The sequence below is a fragment of the Ovis canadensis genome, chromosome 1 (genome assembly GCF_042477335.2).
Source record: "Ovis canadensis isolate MfBH-ARS-UI-01 breed Bighorn chromosome 1, ARS-UI_OviCan_v2, whole genome shotgun sequence".
Taxonomy (NCBI): domain Eukaryota; kingdom Metazoa; phylum Chordata; class Mammalia; order Artiodactyla; family Bovidae; genus Ovis; species Ovis canadensis.
In genome coordinates, this window is record NC_091245.1 from 34875460 (window position 1) to 34895388 (window position 19929).

Genomic DNA, 19929 nt, shown 5'->3' on the forward strand with positions numbered 1-19929 from the left:
TACTGCCTTTTACATCTGAGCCCTTTTGATGTTAGTGTTGTTTTAATGGGATGCTGTTCTGGGTTAATACTCATTTTCTCTGCTGTGAGTAAGTGTCTGTGTTCTGAAAGTTGTGATGGGAAAGGAGAAAATAGGAAGAACTCATAGAAGTTGAGGGCAATGTAGATGAAGGCCAGTGGCATGTCTGTAAAATACATATAACAGCACTTGGGAGTTTTGTATGCTACACGGTGCTTCTCTGGTGGCTCAGCAGTAAAGAATCTGCCTTACAATGCAGAAGATATGGGTTTGATCCCTGGTTCAGGAAGATCCTCTGGAGCAGGAAATGGCAACCCACTCCAGTGGTCTTATCTGGAAAATCCCATGGACAGGGAAGCCTGGCAGGCTGCAGTCTATGGGGTCGCAAAGAGTTGGACACAACTTAGCAACTAAACCACAAGTAATGGAGATAACACACGTGAAAACCCTTTGTAAACTCTGAAGTGCCCCTCACCTGAGAAAGTTTGAAAGGTGAAAATGAGCAGTTTGGTTGTTCTGCTGCTACTGCTAAGTCGCTTTAGTCGTGTCTGACTCTGTGCGACCCCATAGACGGCAGCCCACCAGGCTCCCTCCTCCCTGAGAGTCTCCAGGCAAGAACACTGGAGTGGGTTGCCATTTCCTTCTCCAATGCATGAAAGTGAAAAGTGAAAGTGAAGTTGCTCAGTCGTGTCTGACTCTTAGCGACCCCATGGACTGCAGTCCACCAGGCTCCTCCGTCCATGGGATTTTCCAGACAAGAGTACTGGAGTGGGATGCCATTGCCTTCTCCTTAGTTGTTCAACCCCTATCTATTGAGTGTCTGCTCTACCTCACCCGCTAGCCGATACTGGAATATGTCTCTCTTGGAGTTTCTGCCTTGTTGCCTCTGGGTTCCCAAAGATCCCCTTGAGCTTTTGGTGCATTCAGTTTTGTTGTAGCCTCTTGGGGAGGGAATAAGTGAAACCAGGACACAGAGAGTTGCCTGGATGGTAGGAAACCTTTCTTGCTGCCACTTGTCTGCATTGCTCTTTTCTTTATGAAGTCCTGCTTCTCCAGGTCCTTGGCAAAAAATGGCCACTTCACAGTTTCCAGCTTTATCTCACCTCCCGTTTCACTCGAAGGCAGAAGTTAAATGACTCTAATTGGATCCTGATTCTAAATTCCTGGGAGAAGGAATCAAATTGGCCCCACCAGGTCACATGTCTGTCCCTTGTCCAGTTAAGCGTGTTGCCTTCTACCCTTGGAGGAGACTCCAGACTGGGGCTGGAGTCATGTGATTTATACCTCACAGCCAAGGGTCCAGTCCTGTGTAGAGGAGGAGAGAAGGCAATCGTGAGATATTACAGGACATGAAGCTGGAAAGGTCCTTGGCCTCATGGAGCTTACAGTCTAGCAGGAGAGAAGGACATTATACAGATACTTGTGAGGTGATAGGGGTTGTGTGACAGCCAGATGCCCCACCCCACCCCCGCCGTGAGATCGTGGATGGCCTCCCTAGGGAAGGGTGGATCTGTGGATCTGATTAACCAAAAGGGGCAGGGCAGTGTGGACCCTGGGAGGGAACAAGGTGGTAAGTGAGGAAGGGGAGTTCCAGACACAGGTGGCAGACAAAAGAAAAAGCCCAGTGGTAAGGAAAAAAAAAAAAAATCTGGCCAGATTGGCAATGTGGAAGAAACTGGAAGCAACAAATATTTTTAAAAGGTATAAGGATAGGTTGATTCAGTACCATTCTGTCTGGCTTAGATTGGAAGTTCGTTGTGGACAAGGGGCGATCATTCCTGTTGTTTTTGGAACCTGTTAGCGTGGGGAGACGTTTTCATGGCAGGACACATCACATTTCATCAGGAAGCTTCCTCATGTGATTTTTCTCCCCAGTTCCCAGCTGTTCAGCTTTGAAGTCTTTTTATATGTCTTGAAATGTATCCCCTTGCCCTTCACTAGAAAGATGGATTGCGTACCCTTGCAAAGTGTACTTCTTCCCACTCCAGGTTGGCAAAGAGGAATAAAAGGGAAATTATAGTCATTTTTGGAAGGATCAATAATTGCCAGTTTTTCTTTCTTGTGTACTGCTTGTATACTCCCCTCCCCACCACCACTTCCCAGCCCCTGCACAGATGTTTTCTTGGGCATTGTTGGCTATGCTTTTGTTTTGAAAATTTTGAAACATTATTGAGAGGAGAGGAGGAGAAAAAATAGCCCATAATTGATTCTAATATATATTTAATTTGGCAGAACTTGCGAGAGACTTGCTGGGATAAGGCGGGACATTTCTTTGATCTCCCAGACTTCTTATCGTGGAAGGCAACAGGTGTCACAGCACGGTATGTTAATTACAAGTTGGATTTTATTTGTGTTCATCCATTCTTGGGTGTCTGTATATATATTGCTTTCTTAACTCGCTTTGACTGGATGTACTGTTTGGACATCTGCATGTGATTTTGCATACTTGAAACATCTTGAATCCATCTTCCACCTCCACTGCACATGCCCAAACACCATTGTTTTTATGAGGCCTGGAATGTGTGTATCCAAGGTGAAGACCATTCATTAAAATTGGACACATTTAAAGGAGATGTGAATAGTCTGTTGTGAAATGTGACTATTTTTCCAAAGCCACTTTTTTACATGATGAAGAAAAGAAACATTTTAGGCCCCTAAAATTAAGGCAAGAGATACATTTTTTTAAGGAAGCTGATTTTAACTTTGACTAGATTGGTGTTAATGAAGCTGTTTTGCTTTTTATATCAATGTACCTGAATCATCCCAGAGGATAAAGGTATGTATGTTGAAATCAATAGTATATCTCAATAAATTTTGAATGTTATACATAAGTCATGTGCTATCTGGCACACAACTTACAATTTAAAAAAATACTCAGTGTGTTGCAGCTGCTGCAGTAAACAGAGTGGATGTGTGCACAGATGTGCATATATTTGGACAGATAGGACATGAACTCTCAAAGCATGCAAACCTGTTGTCATCTTGACCTCAGATTTCAGGGGATGCACAAGGGCAGGAGTCTTCTTATCTTGGAAATGACTCAGAATTGCATATAAGAAAGAAGATCATTTCCCAAAGGACAGATAAACCTGCTTCAGTGTATATATTTAGGTGTATCTTAAATTCCTCTCTTTTAAATCTTCTCCATTTTCCTTTTTATTTAACTAATGAGAAGCTGGGACGTGGAGTTTCATTTTCCCTGTGCTCTTTCCGTTTGTCTCATTTTGTATGATGTGGAGTTTCCTAGTGGAGAGTTGATGGGAGTATAGTAGTTCATTCAGCAGCAGGGCCTTCCAGAAAGTAGAAGATACTTTTCACAAGCACTTTATTCATTTTGTTGATTGTTCTCCCTTCCTCTTCGTGAAATGCTAGAGTAGAGGGGATTCACATGCATATAAAAATGGCCTTGGCAAACCTCAGGTACCCACCTTTCTCCAGGGAGAGGGCTCTGGAGGAGTGGTCTGAACGTGACCCCAGAACGTGCAATTAGTCACCGTCATCTTGTTACCATCAGTGAGGAGCAGGGTTTGGGTGAATGTCTCGTCTGGACCTTTCTCTTTTGTTGTGATATTGATTGTCCACAGTTATTTCAGGAAGGACCTTTCTCTAGTTTTTTTCCCCCTATTTTTGTGCAGTAGTGAAGGAAGTGTTTTGATTAATTTAGCCAAATGGACCTAGAAGTCAAAGCAGTGCTAATAGGGTGGGTATCAGCAACAATCCGTTAGCCTGCAAGCCTTGAGGACTTAAAGGCAGAACTAAAGCCGGCAGAGGACCTCAGTTTTCCTTTTCTTTCCTTGGGTGTTAATCAGTCCAGTATAGTGATGTCTTCCTGGGTTTTGTTGTTGTTGTTTTTATTTAAACTTTTTTATTTTGTATTGGAGTATACCTGATTAATAATGTTGTGATAGTTTCAGGTGTATAACGGAGTGACTCAGCCATGCATATACATGTATCCATTCTCCCCCAAACTCCCCTGCCATCCAGGCTACCACATGTCATTGAGCAGAATTTTCTCTGCTGTACACTAGGTCCTTGTTGGTTATTTTAACTGTCAATTCCAAGCTCCCTAACTATCCCTTGTTTTTTTTTCTGATGGTGTTAGATTGTCCACACCCCCATTTCCAAGCGTTTGATGTCATGTTAAGACACCAGGAAGCTTGCTTTTGAAATTAGATCTGGCTCAGATAGATGTAAATGCTGTGGCATGCATATATGCTGTGGAGTTACAGTGTAACTTATCCTCAGTTCTGCCGCACAAGAGTTTGGTGACCTTGGGCGTGGCCTTCCCTTGTTTGTATCTCTCTTCGCTTATCTATAAAATGTACCTTGCGAGCCTATTGGCAAAGTCCTGTTAAAACAATTCTTTCCAAACTAGCCTGCTTATGGGAATCAGCTGGATCATTCAAAGCCCACATCTCCAGGACTTCCAGTTTTAAACCTGCTGAATCAGAATCTCCATGGGATACCTGGGAATATGTGTGATTAACAAGGGCCCCAGGTGGTTATATGGTCAGGTAGGTTGGGACAACAGTGCCTAGCGTACATGGAAGTAATATGTGATGGTAAATTGGTTCATTCCTCTGAAGGATTAGAAGTGTTTTAAAGAGTCAAATTAATTTGGTGAATTTAAAAATGGACAACTTCTGGTTGGCTTATCAGAACATACTTGGGGGCTTCTGTTGCCCACCCGTGACGATCTGAAACCCTGAGGATGCAGAAAGATTAGTGCTCAGAAATGACTTAATGACTAGTCCAGTCATCCCTGCCATTTTTTTCTTGACTGAGACACTCATGACTCATTCTACTTAGTATGAATTTGCAGACCCCTCCCCTGGCCTTTGCCAGTACTTGCCAGCACCTTCAGAGGCCCCTCTTCCAGCTTCCCTCTCCTGAAAAGCTGAGCCGCGGACCTTGGACCCTAGGCATCGCATTCCTCTTGTTAAGAGAGTTGCCCTCTCCCTGGCACATGTCTCTCTTACATCTGTCTTTGCTATTGTTTCTTCAAATTCTTCTTTCTTTCTTTGCTATTTCAACTTGCATGATCAGGGTGAAACAGGAAACCACTGAGCTTTCTCAATTATAAACATAATTGGGGGAATGACAGTACTTACTCCATGGAGTTATTGTATGGACTGACTGAATGAGGTGACAGAAAAACTTCTGACACAGTGCTGGGAAAGTTTTTGAAAGAATTAGCAATTTTATTTAGTTTTCTTTATCGATTTTGGCAGGGAATCTTTGCATTAAGTTTCTGGCATAGCAGAAAGAGGGGAACCCTTGTAGTCAGGGGACCTGGGTTCAGTGTCTCTGCCACGTACTGTCTGTGAGAAACTGGAGGAAATTACTACTAATCCCCCCAACTCAAATTCAGGTCCTCATCTGGACATCCGATCAGAGTTAGAGGTACTGTGGCTAAAATGTGTAGCACATAGGATTTAAAGAACTCATAGTTCTTGTAATGAAAATTCCCCATTGTCTGTCCATCTTCTAGAATAAGGAAGATGAGGATCTGTGTTTGAATATACCAATGCCAAACAAACTTTGGGCAGTGGAAAATGAACTTGGCATCCTCTGTGCCAATGAAAGTGTCAGATTTGGTGTTTATCTGGCTCTTATTGTGATTGTTTTGGGAGCTTTTGGGTAATTGGGTGCCAAAAAGGCTAGAGGGTGTTTTTTTTTTTAATTTTATTTTTTATTATTCTAGTGGAGTCATAACTAAAAAGTGATCAGATTTCACCTTGTCTTAAGCCTTCAGACTTGTTTTTGGCAGTGACTGTGTAAGAAGTCTTCTTCTTCCTCCTCTTATCTGTTTTTCTCTCTTCTCGTTTGCCCTTCACCCTTTATTTATTGATCTTATCCTCCAAAATATGGCAGCTACTCTTGTTTATCTGGGTCACTGAGAAAATCATCACTTTGGCCTTTGGTTAATTTGTAATTCAGTTCTAGTCTTTTCAGCATTGTTGTTCGAGTTGCTAAGTTGTGTCTCTTTTGCGACCCCATGGTCTGTAGCCTACCAGGCTCCTCTGTGCATGGAATTTTCTAGTTCAGAATACTGGATAGGTTGCCATTCGCTTCTCCAGGGGATCGTCCCAACCCAGGTATCAAACCTGTGTCTCCTGCGCCTCCTGCATTGGCAAGTGGCTTCTTCACCACTGAGCCACCGGGGAAGCCCATTCTTTTCATTATATCAATGAAAATAATTATCGCTATTTCTATTAATAATAATTTATATAACACAAGAGAAGGCTGTACACACAGACATCACCAGATGGTCAACAACAAAATCAGATTGATTATATTCTTTGCAGCCAAAGATGGAGAAGTGTTATACAGTCAGCACAAACAAGACCAGGAGCTGACTGTGGCTCAGATCATGAAATCCTTATTGCCAAATTCAGACTTAAATTGAAGAAAGTAGGGAAAACCACTAGGCCACTCAGGTATGGCCTAAATCAAATCTCTTATGATTATACAGTGGAAGTGAGAAATAGATTTAAGGGACTAGATCTCATAGAGTGCCTGATGAACTATGGACGGAGGTTTGTGACATTGCACAGGAGACAGGGATCAGGACCATCCCCATGGAAAAGAAATGCAAAAAAGCAAAATGGCTGTCTGGGGAGGGCTTACAAATAGCTGTGAAAAGAAGAGAAGCAAAAAGCAAAGGAGAAAAGGAAAGATACAAGCATCTGAATGCAGAGTTCCAAAGAATAGCAAGAAGAGATAAGAAAGCCTTCCTCGGCAATCAATGCAAAGAAATAGAAGAAAACAACAGAATGGGAAAGACTAGAAATCTCTTCAAGATACCAAAGGAACATTTCATGCAAAGATGGGCTTGATAAAGGACAGAAATGTTATGGATCTAAGAGAAGCCGAAGATATGAAGAAGAGGTGGCAAGAATACACAGAAGAACTTTACAAAAAAGATCTTCATGACCCAGATAATCATGATGGTGTGATCACTCACCTAGAGCCAGACATTCTGGAATGTGAAGTCAAGTGGGCCTTAGAAAGCATCACTACGAACAAAGCTAGTGGAGGTGATGGAATTCCACTTGAGCTGTTTCAAATCCTAAATGATGATGCTGTGAAAGTGCTGCACTCAATATGCCAGCAAATTTGGAAAACTCAGCAGTGGCCACAGGACTGGAAAAGGTCAGTTTTCATTCCAATCCCAAAGAAAGGTAAGGCCAAAGGATGTTCAAACTACCGCACAATTGCACTCATCTCACATGCTAGTAAAGTAATGCTCAAAATTCTCCAAGCCAGGCTTCAGTAATATGTGAACTGAGAACTTCCAGATGTTCAAGCTGGTTGTAGAGAAGGCAGAGGAACCAGAGATCAAATTGCCAACATCTGCTGGATCATCAAAAAAGCAAGAGAGTTCCAGAAAAACATCTATTTCTGCTTTATTGACTATGCCAAAGCCTTTGACTGTGTGGATCACAATAAACTGTGGAAAATTCTGGAAGAGATGGGAATACCAGACCACCTGACCTTCCTCTTGAGAAACCTATATGCAGGTCAGGAAGCAACAGTTAGAACTGGACATGGAACAACAGACTGGTTCCAAAAAGGAAAAGGAGTACGTCAAGGCTGTATATTGTCACCCTACTTATTTAACTTATATCCAGAGTACATCATGAGAATCGCTTGGCTGGAAGAATCACAAGCTGGAATCAAGATTGCCGGGAGAAATATCAATAACCTCAGATATGCAGATGACACCACTCTTATGGCAGAAAGTGAAAGTGAGAGAAAAGTGAAGTCCCTCAATCGTGTCTGACTCTTTGAGACCCTGTGGACTGTAGCCCACCAGGCTCCTCCAACCATGGGATTTTCCAGGCAAGAATACTGGAGTGGGTTGCCATTTCCTTCTCCAGGGGATCTTCCTGATCCAGGGATTAAACCCAAGTCTCCTGCATTGCAGGCAAACGCTTTAACCTCTGAGCCACCAGGGAAGCCCAAGAGGAGCTAAAAAGCCTCTTGATGAAAGTAAAAGAGGAGAGCGAAAAAGTTGGCTTAAAGCTCAACATTCAGAAAACTAAGATCATGGCATCTGGTCCCATCACTTCATGGGAAATAGATGGGGAAACAGTAGAAACAGGGTCAGACTTTATTTTTTTTTGAGCTCCAAAATCACTGCATATGGTGATTGCAGCCATGAAATTAAAAGATGCTTATTCCTTGGAAGAAAAGTTATGACCAACCTAGATGGCATATTCAAAAGCAGAGACATTACTTTGCCGACTAAAGTCCATCTAGGCAAGGCTATGGTTTTCCCAGTGGTCATGTATGGATGTGAGAGTTGGACTGTGAAGAAGGCCGAGTGCCGAAGAATGATGCTTTTGAACTGTGGTGTTGGAGAAGACTCTTGAGAGTCCCTTGGACTGCAAGGAGATCCAACCAGTCCATTCTGAAGGAGATCAACCCTGGAATTTCTTTGGAAGGACTGATGCTAAAGCTGAAACTCCAGTACTTTGGCCACCTCATGTGAAGAGTTGACTCATTGGAAAAGACTCTGATGCTGGGAGGGATTGGGGGCAGTAGGAGAAGGGGACGGCCGAGGATGAGATGGCTGGATGGCATCACGGACTCGATGGACGTGAGTCTGAGTGAACTCCGGGAGATGGTGATGAACAGGGAGGCCCGGCGTGCTGCGATTCATGAGGTCGCAAAGAGTCGGACACGACTGAGCGACTGAACTGAACATAAAGTTAAGACTGTCATAAGAACTATATGGTTCTTCTTAATTACCAACAGATATGTTTGCAAACTTCCTAGTCACCAAAGAAAAATTGAGAATATAATCAAGATGAAGTGAGTGAGCAGATGAGAACCCAGCTGCTGTTCAGGAGTAGAGCTGCTTCTAACACTGGGATCTGAGAGAAGTTCCTCCTGGATTATCAGGGATTAGAAATACTTGTATACTGTCTAAAAGTATGCCCTTTTAAATCCAATTATAATTTTAAGTAGGCTTTATGTTAAACTAATTCTAGATTTACAGGAAATTTGTGAAGATAGTATGAGGGTTCTGATATACTTGACACCCGGTTTCCCTTATTATTAACATCGTATGTTAGTGTGATACATTCATAAACAGTTGATGAACCAGTGTTTCCATATTATTATTAACTAAATTCTGTACCTAGTCATATGTTTTAGCTTTTACCTAATGGGCTTTCTTCTTTTAATTCCAAGATCCGATTTTGGATACCACATACATGTAATCATATCTCCTTAATCTCTTCGTGACTTTGACAGTTTCTCCACTTTCTCTGTTTTTGATGACCTTGATGGTTTCCAAGAGTGGTTATATATAATATAGCATGTCCCTCTACGGTAATTTGTTTGATGTTTATCTCCTGATGAGACGTGAGTAGTATGTTTTTGGAAGACTACAGTGCCATTTTCTGCTGAGTACTGTTACTATCATATCCTGTCATGTCATATCATATATCATATCACATCATATATCAAGGGTACGTACTGTTAGTATGATATCAGCATTGATGTTGACCTTGATCTTGCGGCTGAGGTATCATTTGCCAGGTTTCTCCAATGTAGAGTTACTCCTTTCCTCTTCCTATCTTGTACTTTTTGGAAAGAAATCACCATTCACAGTTCACAGCAAGGAGTAGAAAGGAGTTATGCTCTATTTTCTTAAGGATAGAGCTATCTACATAAATTACTTTGAATTTTCATAGGAGATTTATCCTCAATTCATTTGTTTTCATTGCTTAGGACTTAAAGAAATGATGACCAGGTTCCTTATGCACAAGAGACTGGTTAGTTTGCTTTAGAAGTTATATGTTAGAATTTCTGAGACTTTTCTGTGGCATGTGGGAAACCAGGACTAAGCTTCTAGAACCTCAGGTTTATTTTTCCTTACATTTTGTATATGTTATAATTACTTTTCTCCCCCCTCAGTTCAGTTCGGATCAGTCGCTCAGTCATGTCCGACTCTTGCCTACTACAATGTAAAATTCTGTGAAGGTTGTCGGTAAATATTTTCTACTTTAAGAGATGAATTTATGTTCTTTAGAACTGTAATCTTTTTAAAATTGCATTTATTGTCTTTATTTGCATGGTTCTCTATGTTTGGGGTTGAGGGATATTAATATATTGTTATTTTCCTTATGGTTATTTGCTAATCTGTTAGGAGAAGATTCTGGCAGGTTATTGATCCACATCTATAGTCATTTTCCAAGTATAATCTCCAAGATTTCAAAAATTTAGTAAAATTATTTAGACTCATTACTGTGTTTCATTTATTAAATTGTAAATCTGCCTTGCACAATTTATTTTACTCATTATTGTATTTTCCATATCAATAGATATTATCTGAAAACATGTTTTTGATACCTGTTTAATATTCTATCCTATATCTATATGATCTCTGTCAATTTTTAACCTTAAAATGATTGCTTATTTTAATGTGTATTTATATTATTAAATGTATTTATTTTTTCTTATATTTATTAACTACTTATTCTATTAAGTTATGCCAATTAACATCAATAACTATTAGTATTATAAGTATCAATTACCTATTTATGTCAACTACTAATATTAATATTGGATTTCAGTGTTTTCTTAAATATTGTTGAGCATTCTTTTTTTTGTTTGTTTGTTCTAGTATTTCCCCCAAGGTATTATTTTTGAAACAAATTTAAAGCTACAGAAAAGCTGAGAGAATGATATATGGAACACCGTATCTTTACAATAAACTACATTCACCAGTTAATGTTTTTTTTACATTGTGCTCAAAAGTGCTCTGACATGCAAATATGTGTTTATTTTGCTAAGCCATTTATAAATGAATTCCAAATACCATATTTTTCTTCATAAATTCTGCAATGTGGTCCCCAAGAGTACTGTCCTCCTATCTAAACACAGTGCTGTTAATCACACTTAGGACAATTAGCATTAATCCTCACTATTTTGGGCCTTCCAGGTGGTGCTAGTGGTAAAGAACCTGCCTGCCAATGCTTCCCTAATGGCTCAGATGGTAATGAATCTGCCTGCAATGAAGGGGACCAGGGTTCGATCCCTGGGTTAGGAAGATCCCCTGGAGTAGGAAATGGCAACCCACTCTAGTAATCTTGCCTGGAGGATTCCTTACAGAGGAGCCTAGCAGGCTACAGTCCGTGGGGTCACAAGAGTCGGACACAACTGAGTGACTAACACTAACAGACTCACTATGTGCATTCCCGACAGGTACCCTTTGGTTGGGGCTTTTCTGGTGGCTCAGACTGTAAAGAATCTGCCTGTAATGTGGGAGACCCTGGTTTAATCTCCCAGTAGGGAAGATCCCCTGGAGAAGGGAATGGCAACCTACTCTCGTTTCTTGTCTGGAGAATTCCATGGACAGAGGACCCTGGTGGGCTACAGTCCTTAGAGTCGTAAAGAGTCAGACATGATGGAGTAACTTACATGCACATACCTATTGGTTAAGTGTTCAAAGTACCACTCACCTTTCCTTACCATTGGGGTTCTGACTGATAGAGACTACATAAAGAGCATATTAGCTAAATAAACAATGAACACCTACCTCGTAATTTTAGAAAATACTCATTAACTTCTAATATGTAGAGCTTCTAGTATACTGGATGGATAAAGCAACTCGGAAGTGAGGCTAAAGCAGCAACCACATATGCAGGTGTATGTGTACTTATGGAGGAAGGCTGGCCTGGTATGCCAACCAATTGCCATCAAGTCAAGTAACTGAGTCAGCAACATGAATGCAGACGCTGCTCAGGTGTGCTTTCTTGAAGCCAAGGCACCCTGGTTGCACCTGGTCATAGAGAGCAATGGTGTGGGCTCCATGTTATCTAAGAATGGCATCTTTAACGCAGTGACCCCTTAAAACATGGCTTAATATATTCCAGTATCACAACAGTCAGATGCATTTCCCTTACCCTCTTGGAGAAAATTAAGTCAGGGGCTGGGGTGCAAAGTCAGCTCTGCTTCCTCTGGTGTTGCTCTCAGTGTGGAGAGCCAGTGGGTAGCTATCGCATGCTCCCCAGGGTCCAAGACAGCAGCGTGGGAGGAAGGAGGGAGAGACTTCTACGATAATAGCTGTCTCTGGTGACATGCCTGCTGTCCACATCCCTTCCTTAGTACTTGATGTCCTGATCAGCTCTCTCATTGCATATCTAAGATAAGATTTGATTAAAAAAAACAACTTTATTGTGAAAGAATTCATATACTGTACAAGTCACTCATTTATATAGGCCAGTGCTTTTGATAGATTATTTTATGAGTTATAATAGCTAAATATTTACAGCATACAATTTACCATTTTAAGTATATAGTTCAATAGCATTAATTACATTCATGGTGTTGAACAGCTGTTACCACTATCTCCAGAACTTGTTACTCAAATACAGATTCTAACCATCAAGTAACAACTCCCAGTTCATTCCTTCCCTCTCTCCTTGTTAATGTCCAACCTACTTTCTGTCTTTATGAATTTGCCTATTATAGAAATCTCATGTAAGTAGGATTTTCTATGTCTGGCTTATCAATAATGCTTTCACTATTTATCCATGTTGTAATGTATAAGAATTTCCTTCCTTTTATGGCTGAATGATATTCCATTATATACATGCACTGCATTTTGCTTTTCCATTAATCTGTTGGTGGACCCTTGATGGATAATTGGGTCGTTTCTTCCCCTTGGCTATAATGAATAATGCTACCAGGAATATTGGTATATATTTTTGAGTCTCTTCTTTCAGTTCTTGTTGGTATTTAACTAGGAGTTTAATTGCTGGGTCACATGGCAATCCCTTGTTTAGCTTTCTGAGGACCCACTGAACTTTTCCATAGCAATTGCATCATTCAGTATTCCCACCAGCAACGTATAAGGATTCTGATTTCTCTACATCTTCACCAACATTTGTTTTTGTGTTTTTTTTAAAATTATAGCTACTGTCATAAGTGCGAAATGGATTCTCATTGTTGTTAATGACTTTTTTTGTGTGTTTGTTAGCAATATATTGAATTAAAGGAAAACTGATTGGATTTAAGTCATCTTAGAGGTAACATTTTTTGGCCATAACGTGGTTGAAACTTGACAAGGATTGTAGAGGTAGTATCATAAAATTAAAGAATTCTGGGGAAAATATCACTTATTTCTGATATGATTGATGCAAAAACTCTTTGATTTGCATTGTTTTATGGTTGTGTTCTCAGAACAACAGTATAAAACATTTCTTCTAGGTTCTATGAAAAATTATTCAGCCATCCTTTTGCATCAGCTTATTTTTCAGTATCTTTATAATAGTGCAGAGAAATGGCCTGTAAATATTAGATTTCCTTTATCCTTATTTTTTTGGGGAAAAAAAGAGTTCTCTCACTCTTCCAGAGGAAACATGATCCTTATCTCTTCACTGATGAGTAATAGAAATAATAGAAAGTTTAAAAGCACAGTGGTTTGAACACATAAGTGTTCATTCTCTTCTGTAAATATATCCAGATGTATAGTCTTGGGCTACTTTGAAAGTCCCATGAAGTCATCAAGGACACTAATTGTTTTGGCATTTTTACTTCACTATTTTTGGGCCTGACTTCTGTCCTCAAAGACATCTCATGACTTTGAGACCTCAAAATGGCTGCTGGAGTAGAGATTTTTCAGCCCACATTTCATGTATCAGGAAGAAAGAAGGTTCAGTTCAGTTAAGTTCAGTTCAATCACTCAGTCGTGTCCAACTCTTTGTACCCCATGAATTGCAGCACGCCAGGCCTCCCTGTCCATCACCAACTCCTGGAGTTCACTCAGATTCATGTCCATCGAGTCGGTGATGCCATCCAGCCATCTCATCCTCGGTCGTCCCCTTCTCCTCCTGCCCCGAACCCCTCCCATCTTCAGAGTCTTTTCCAATGAGTCAACTCTTTGCATGAGGTGGCCAAAGTACTGGAGCTTCAGCTTTAGCATCAGTCCTTCCAAAGAACACCCAGGATTGATCTCTTTTAGAATGGACTGGTTGGATCTCTTTGCAGTCCAAGGGACTGTCAAGAGTCTTCTCCAACACCACAGTTCAAAAGCATCAATTCTTCGGTGCTCAGCTTTCTTCACAGTCCAACTCTCACATCCATACATGACCACAGGAAAAACCATAGCCTTGACTAGATGGACCTTTGTTGCCAAAGTAATGTCTCTGCTTTTGAATATGCCATCTAGGTTGGTCATAACTTTCCTTCCAAGGAGTAAGCGTCTTTTAATTTCATGGCTGCAGTCACCATCTGCAGTAATTTTGGAGCCCCCCAAAATAAAGTCTGACCCTGTTTCTACTGTTTCCCCATCTATTTCTCATGAAGTGATGGGACCAGATGCCATGATCTTAGTTTTCTGAATGTTGAGCTTTAAGCCAACTATTTCACTCTCCTCTTTCACTTTCATCAAGAGGCTTTTTAGTTCCTCTTCACTTTCTGCCATAAGGGTGGTGTCATCTGCATATCTGAGGTTATTGATATTTCTCCCAGCAATCTTGATTCCAGCTTGTGCTTCTTCCAGCCCAGCGTTTCTCATGATGTACTCTGCATATAAATTAAATAAGCAGGGTGATAATATACAGCCTTGACGTACTCCTTTTCCTATTTGGAACCAGTCTGTTTTTCCATGTCCAGTTGTAACTGTTGCTTCCTGACTTGCATATAGGTTTCTCAAGAGACAGGTCAGGTGGTCTGGTATTCCCATCTCTTTCAGAATTTTCCACAGTTGATTGTGATCCACACAGTCAAAGGCTTTGGCATAGTCAATAAAGCAGAAATAGATGTTTTTCTGGAACTCTCTTGCTTTTTTGATGATCCAGCGGATGCTGGCAATTTGATCTCTGGTTCCTTTGCCTTTTCTAAAACCAGCTTGAACATCTAGAAGTTCACGGTTCATGCATTGCTGAAAGAAGGTTGGAGGTGCATAAAAAGGATGTACACACCTGAGTCAGCCTTTTTAAAGAGCGTTCTTTGAAGATCTGCATAATACTTTTGCTTGCATATCATTTGTTTATGCTCACACGCAGCTAGACTGGAGCCAGATAAAGTTGAATGCCTTGTGACTTGAGTGAAATTGTTTCTCTTACTACTAAAGAAAAAGGGAGAATTAATGCTGAGCAAGTAAAAAGATAATCACAAATTGTAATTTCTCCATAAATATTAATTGATATCCCAGATTCTGATTTATAAGCCTTCTATGATAGTGACAGAGAGAAGGTCAGCACGGTAGAGGTCATAGAGGAGGTGATGTAAGTTTGAAACAACCTTAGCTTACAATTTCCTTCATCTGTCCGTTCATTCACTTATTTTTTGTGTATATATTAATAGACCACCTAAGAGGCCTTCTCTGTCTTGTCTAACAGTAGTAGGTAGGTACACATTTATTTAAACGGTACAAATTCATGTAAAGGCTGGAGCCAAATACTCCTTAGCTCAAAGTTTTGCTCTTCCATTGATCAGCTGGGTGAACTTGGATAAGTTATGTAATCCTTCTTAGTCCCAGGTTCCCTTTTTGGTTGGTGCTGCTGCTGCTGCTAAGTCATTTCAGTCGTGTCCCACTCCGTGTGACCCCATAGACGGCAGCCCACCAGGCTCCTCCGTCCACAGAACTCTCCAGGCAAGAATACTGGAGTGGGTTGCCAGCTCCTTCTTTTTTGGTTAAAGAGGGACAAAAACTTCATGGGTTTGTTTTAGGGAGAAAATGGAGCACTGTGGTGAAACCTGTACAGAAAGTGCACACAAGTTTCTACTTTCATTTTTCATTCTCTTTAGTCTTTATTTTTGGTTTTAACTTTTAAGGTGAAGCTAAATTTAGTTAAACAGCTTCCAGGTGGGGTGTGGACAATGGGCCATTTAGAAACAATAATCTGTTGGGCAACCTGTCTCCCCCCATTTGCAGCTTTTGTCTAGCCTTCCTATGGATGTGATCAGGGTGCCGTAAGTCAGGGAGTGTGAGAATGTCACCAAAGCTCTAGGAGCTATTGTGGGTGTGAAAAAATGAGCAGATTCCAGGAAACCACAGGCTGTCAGTGTTCAGAGGCTGCAAGTCCAGGGAGGGCAGGAGAGAATTGAATATACCCAGGCTTGTTGGAGCGGGAGGGGAATGCAGTGTTCCTATCATTGCTTCTCACCCACACCTACCAAAAGCATCAGAATTGAGGTACAGACCCCCAGAGCCTGGGAGTCCTGCTGCTGCCTGCAGTATTTCTTAACTATGGGGTCGGTGACAGTCCTTCTTTATCTACTATGTTGAGTGAAATCCTGGGGAAGGATTTCTTCTTTCATTTGTCATCAGTAAAGCAAATCTCTGTAGAAAAGGTTAAGGGTCCCTACCTTTGTCCTTTGGGACAAAGGACGTAAAAATATGTGACCTTGGGTGGTTATGATGTTCACCCTTCATTAAGAACCACTAATTTGAATTTAGTTTCCATAACTTAAAAAAATAATAACAGCCAATTTTTATTGAATACTTGCTGTGTGTCTAGATATCAAGCCACTGGTACCAGGTCTTTTTTAAAAAAAATATATATATATATATGTTTGTATGTATGGGGAGTGGGGGCTTCCCAGGTGGTGCTAGGGATAAAGAATCCACCTGCCAATGCAGGAGACATAAGTGATATGGGTTTGATCCCTGGGTCTGAAAAATCCTGTGGAGAAGGGCATGGTAACACACCCCAGTATTCTTGCCTGGAGAATCCCATGGACAGAGGGACCTGGCAGGCTATGGTCCATAGGTTTGCAAAGAGTCGGGCACGACTGAAGTGACGTATATATGCTGAAGTACAGTTGATTTACAATGTTCTTTTAGTTTCAGGTGTACATCACAGTGATTCAGACATATATATATATTCCCTTAGGTTATTACAGAATATTGAGTACAGTTCTTTGTACTGTACAGTAGGTTCTTGTTGGCTATCTATTTTCTGTATAGCAGTGTGTATATGTTAATCCCATATTTTATGGGATTAATAAATCCCATAAAAATCCTCTAATTTGTCCCTCTCCTTCCCCTTTCTCCTTTGGTAACCCTAAGTTTGTTTTCTATGTCTGTAGGTCTATTTCTGTTTTGTCAATAATTTCATTTGTATCTTTTTTCAGTGAAATTCCACATATAAGTGATATCATATGATATTTGTCTTTTTCTGTCTGGCTTATTTCACTTAGTGTGATAATCTCTGGGTCTGTGTTGCTGTAAATGGCAGTATTTCATTCTTTCTTTGGCTGAGTAATAGTCCATCACACACACACACCCCTACACACACACACACACACACCCCTACATACACACACACACCCTACACACACACCCCTACACACACACACACACTCCTACACATACATACCCCTACATACACACACGCACACCTCTACACACACACACCCCTACACATACACACCCCTACATACACACATACTCACACACACACACACCCCTACACACACACGCACACCCCTATACACACACACCCCTACACATACACACCCCTACACACACATCCCTACACACCCACACACCCCCTACACACACACACACCCCACACATACACACCCCTACACACACACACCCCTACACACACACACACACCCCTGCACACACACACACACACACACCCCGTACACACACATCCCTACACACCCACAACCCCCCTACCCACACACCCCTACACACACACCCCTACACACACACACACCCCTACATATACACACCCCTACACACACACACACCCATGCCCCCCCTACATACACACACCCCTACACACACACCCCTACACACACACCCCTACACATACACACATCCCTACACATACACACCCCTACACATACACACCCCCCACACACACATACACACACCCCTACACACACACATACACACACACACCCCTACACACACACACACCCACACCCCTACACATACACACCCATACACACACACATCCCTACACATACACACCCCTGCACACACATACACACACCTCTACACACACACACCTACACACACACACCCCTCCATACACACCCCCCCCCACATCCCTACACACCCACACACCCCCTACACACACACACCCCTACACACCCACATCCCCCATACACACACACAACCCTACACATACATACCCCTACACACACCACACACACCCACACACCCCTATACATAAACACACACATACACACACACACAAACCCCTACACACACACCCACACACCCCCTACACATACACACCCCTACACATACACACCCCTACACACACACACCCCTACATACACACACACCCCTACACACACACCCACACACCCCCTACACACACACCCCTACACACACCCCTACACACACACCCCCCTACATACACACACACCCCTACACACACACCCACATACCCCCTACACACACACCCCTACACACACCCCTACACATACACACCCCTACACACACACACCCCTACATACACACCCCCCTACACACCCACATCCCCTGTATACACACACACCGCTACACATACACACCCCTACACACACCCACACACACCCACACACCCACACACCCCTATACACATACACACACACCCTACACACACCCCTATACACACACCCCTACACACGCACACCCCTACACATACACACCCGTACATGCACCCACACACTGCTATACACACACACACACATCCACACACCCCCTACACACCCCCCCCACACACATACACACACACACACACACACCCACACACACACATACGTACACCCCTAGATGTGAGTGCTTACACCTGGAAGATAATGGCCAGTATCACTGTAAGTTTCCTAAATGCTCTGTAGCATTTCCTTTACTTAACCGTCTTCTCTGAGACCTAGTATCACTTTCAGAATACAGCAATCTTGGGATGGGATACCTCATTTAAAAACAGTATGATGGTATGTGCTGTGCTGTGCTTAGTCACTCAGTCATGTCCAACTCTTTGGGACCCCATGGACTGTAGTCTGCCAGGCTTCTTGGTCCATGGGGATTCTCAAGCAAGAATACTGGAATGGGTTGCCATGCCCTCCTCCTCCAGGGGATCTTCCCCAACCCAGGAATCGAACCAGATTCTCCTGCATTGCAGGCAGATTCTTTACCATCTGAGCCACCAGGAAAGCTCAAGAATACTGGAGTGGGTCGCCTTTCCCTTCTCCAGCGGGTCTTCCCAACCCAGGAATCGAACCAGATTCTCCTGCATTGCAGACCGATTCTTTACCAGCTGGCTAGCAGCGAAGCCCTATGGTGGTATATTCTTTGCTAAAAAATGTTTGGAACTATAAAAATGCTAATGAATAGAGATCTCATTTTCCAGGTAATATGACAGAATTTCAGAAGGGTCTCACTCTGAGGGTGGAACTAGTACATTGTAGTTTGTTGTCCAGGGTGGCTATCACTGTAGGTGAACTCCTATGAATTTCATTATTGGGCCTTCTGAGTATACTGTACCTGTGTGATTCTGGGTAGCCTCTAAATTTCTGTCAATCTGATGAAGGTATGCATATTTGGTCTTGGAGTCCATGATACTGTAAGAGCTCTGAGACCTTGGCAATGGCCAGGACCCACATCATTAGGTACATAAGGTGTCATGGTTTGAAACTGGGAAGATGTGTCTGGTCCAATCAGATAACTTTGGGTCTCCTGGAACTCAGTTTGTCTGCAGAATTTGATGGTTGGCTCAGGTGATACATTTAGCTTCTCCCTGGATTAAAACTCTTGAGCTGAGAGGTAATGGTATTGATCAAAGTCTTGCTTTGACTTCTTGCTTCACCTTTTTTAGAAAATGTATTATAAAAGTTGAGCATTAAATTCAACCCTTTGTGATGTCACTTAGTGTCAAACTCTTCTTCTCTTTTTTCACCTCTTCTAGTTAGTTTATTATTTTTTAATTTATCTTCTTTTTT

At 41.8% G+C, this 19929-nt stretch overlaps 1 protein-coding gene across 16 annotated transcripts in view; it reads left to right on the forward strand.

The window, feature by feature from the left end:
• Positions 1–19929, forward strand: part of FGGY (FGGY carbohydrate kinase domain containing) — a 510923-nt gene that overhangs the window by 75947 nt on the left and 415047 nt on the right. For all 16 annotated transcript variants that reach the window (XM_069592908.1, XM_069592919.1, XM_069592895.1 and 13 more), the window contains one exon: positions 2251–2339. In XM_069592908.1, coding sequence (XP_069449009.1) covers positions 2251–2339 — 89 coding nt within the window. The remainder of the gene's footprint in view (positions 1–2250; positions 2340–19929) is intronic.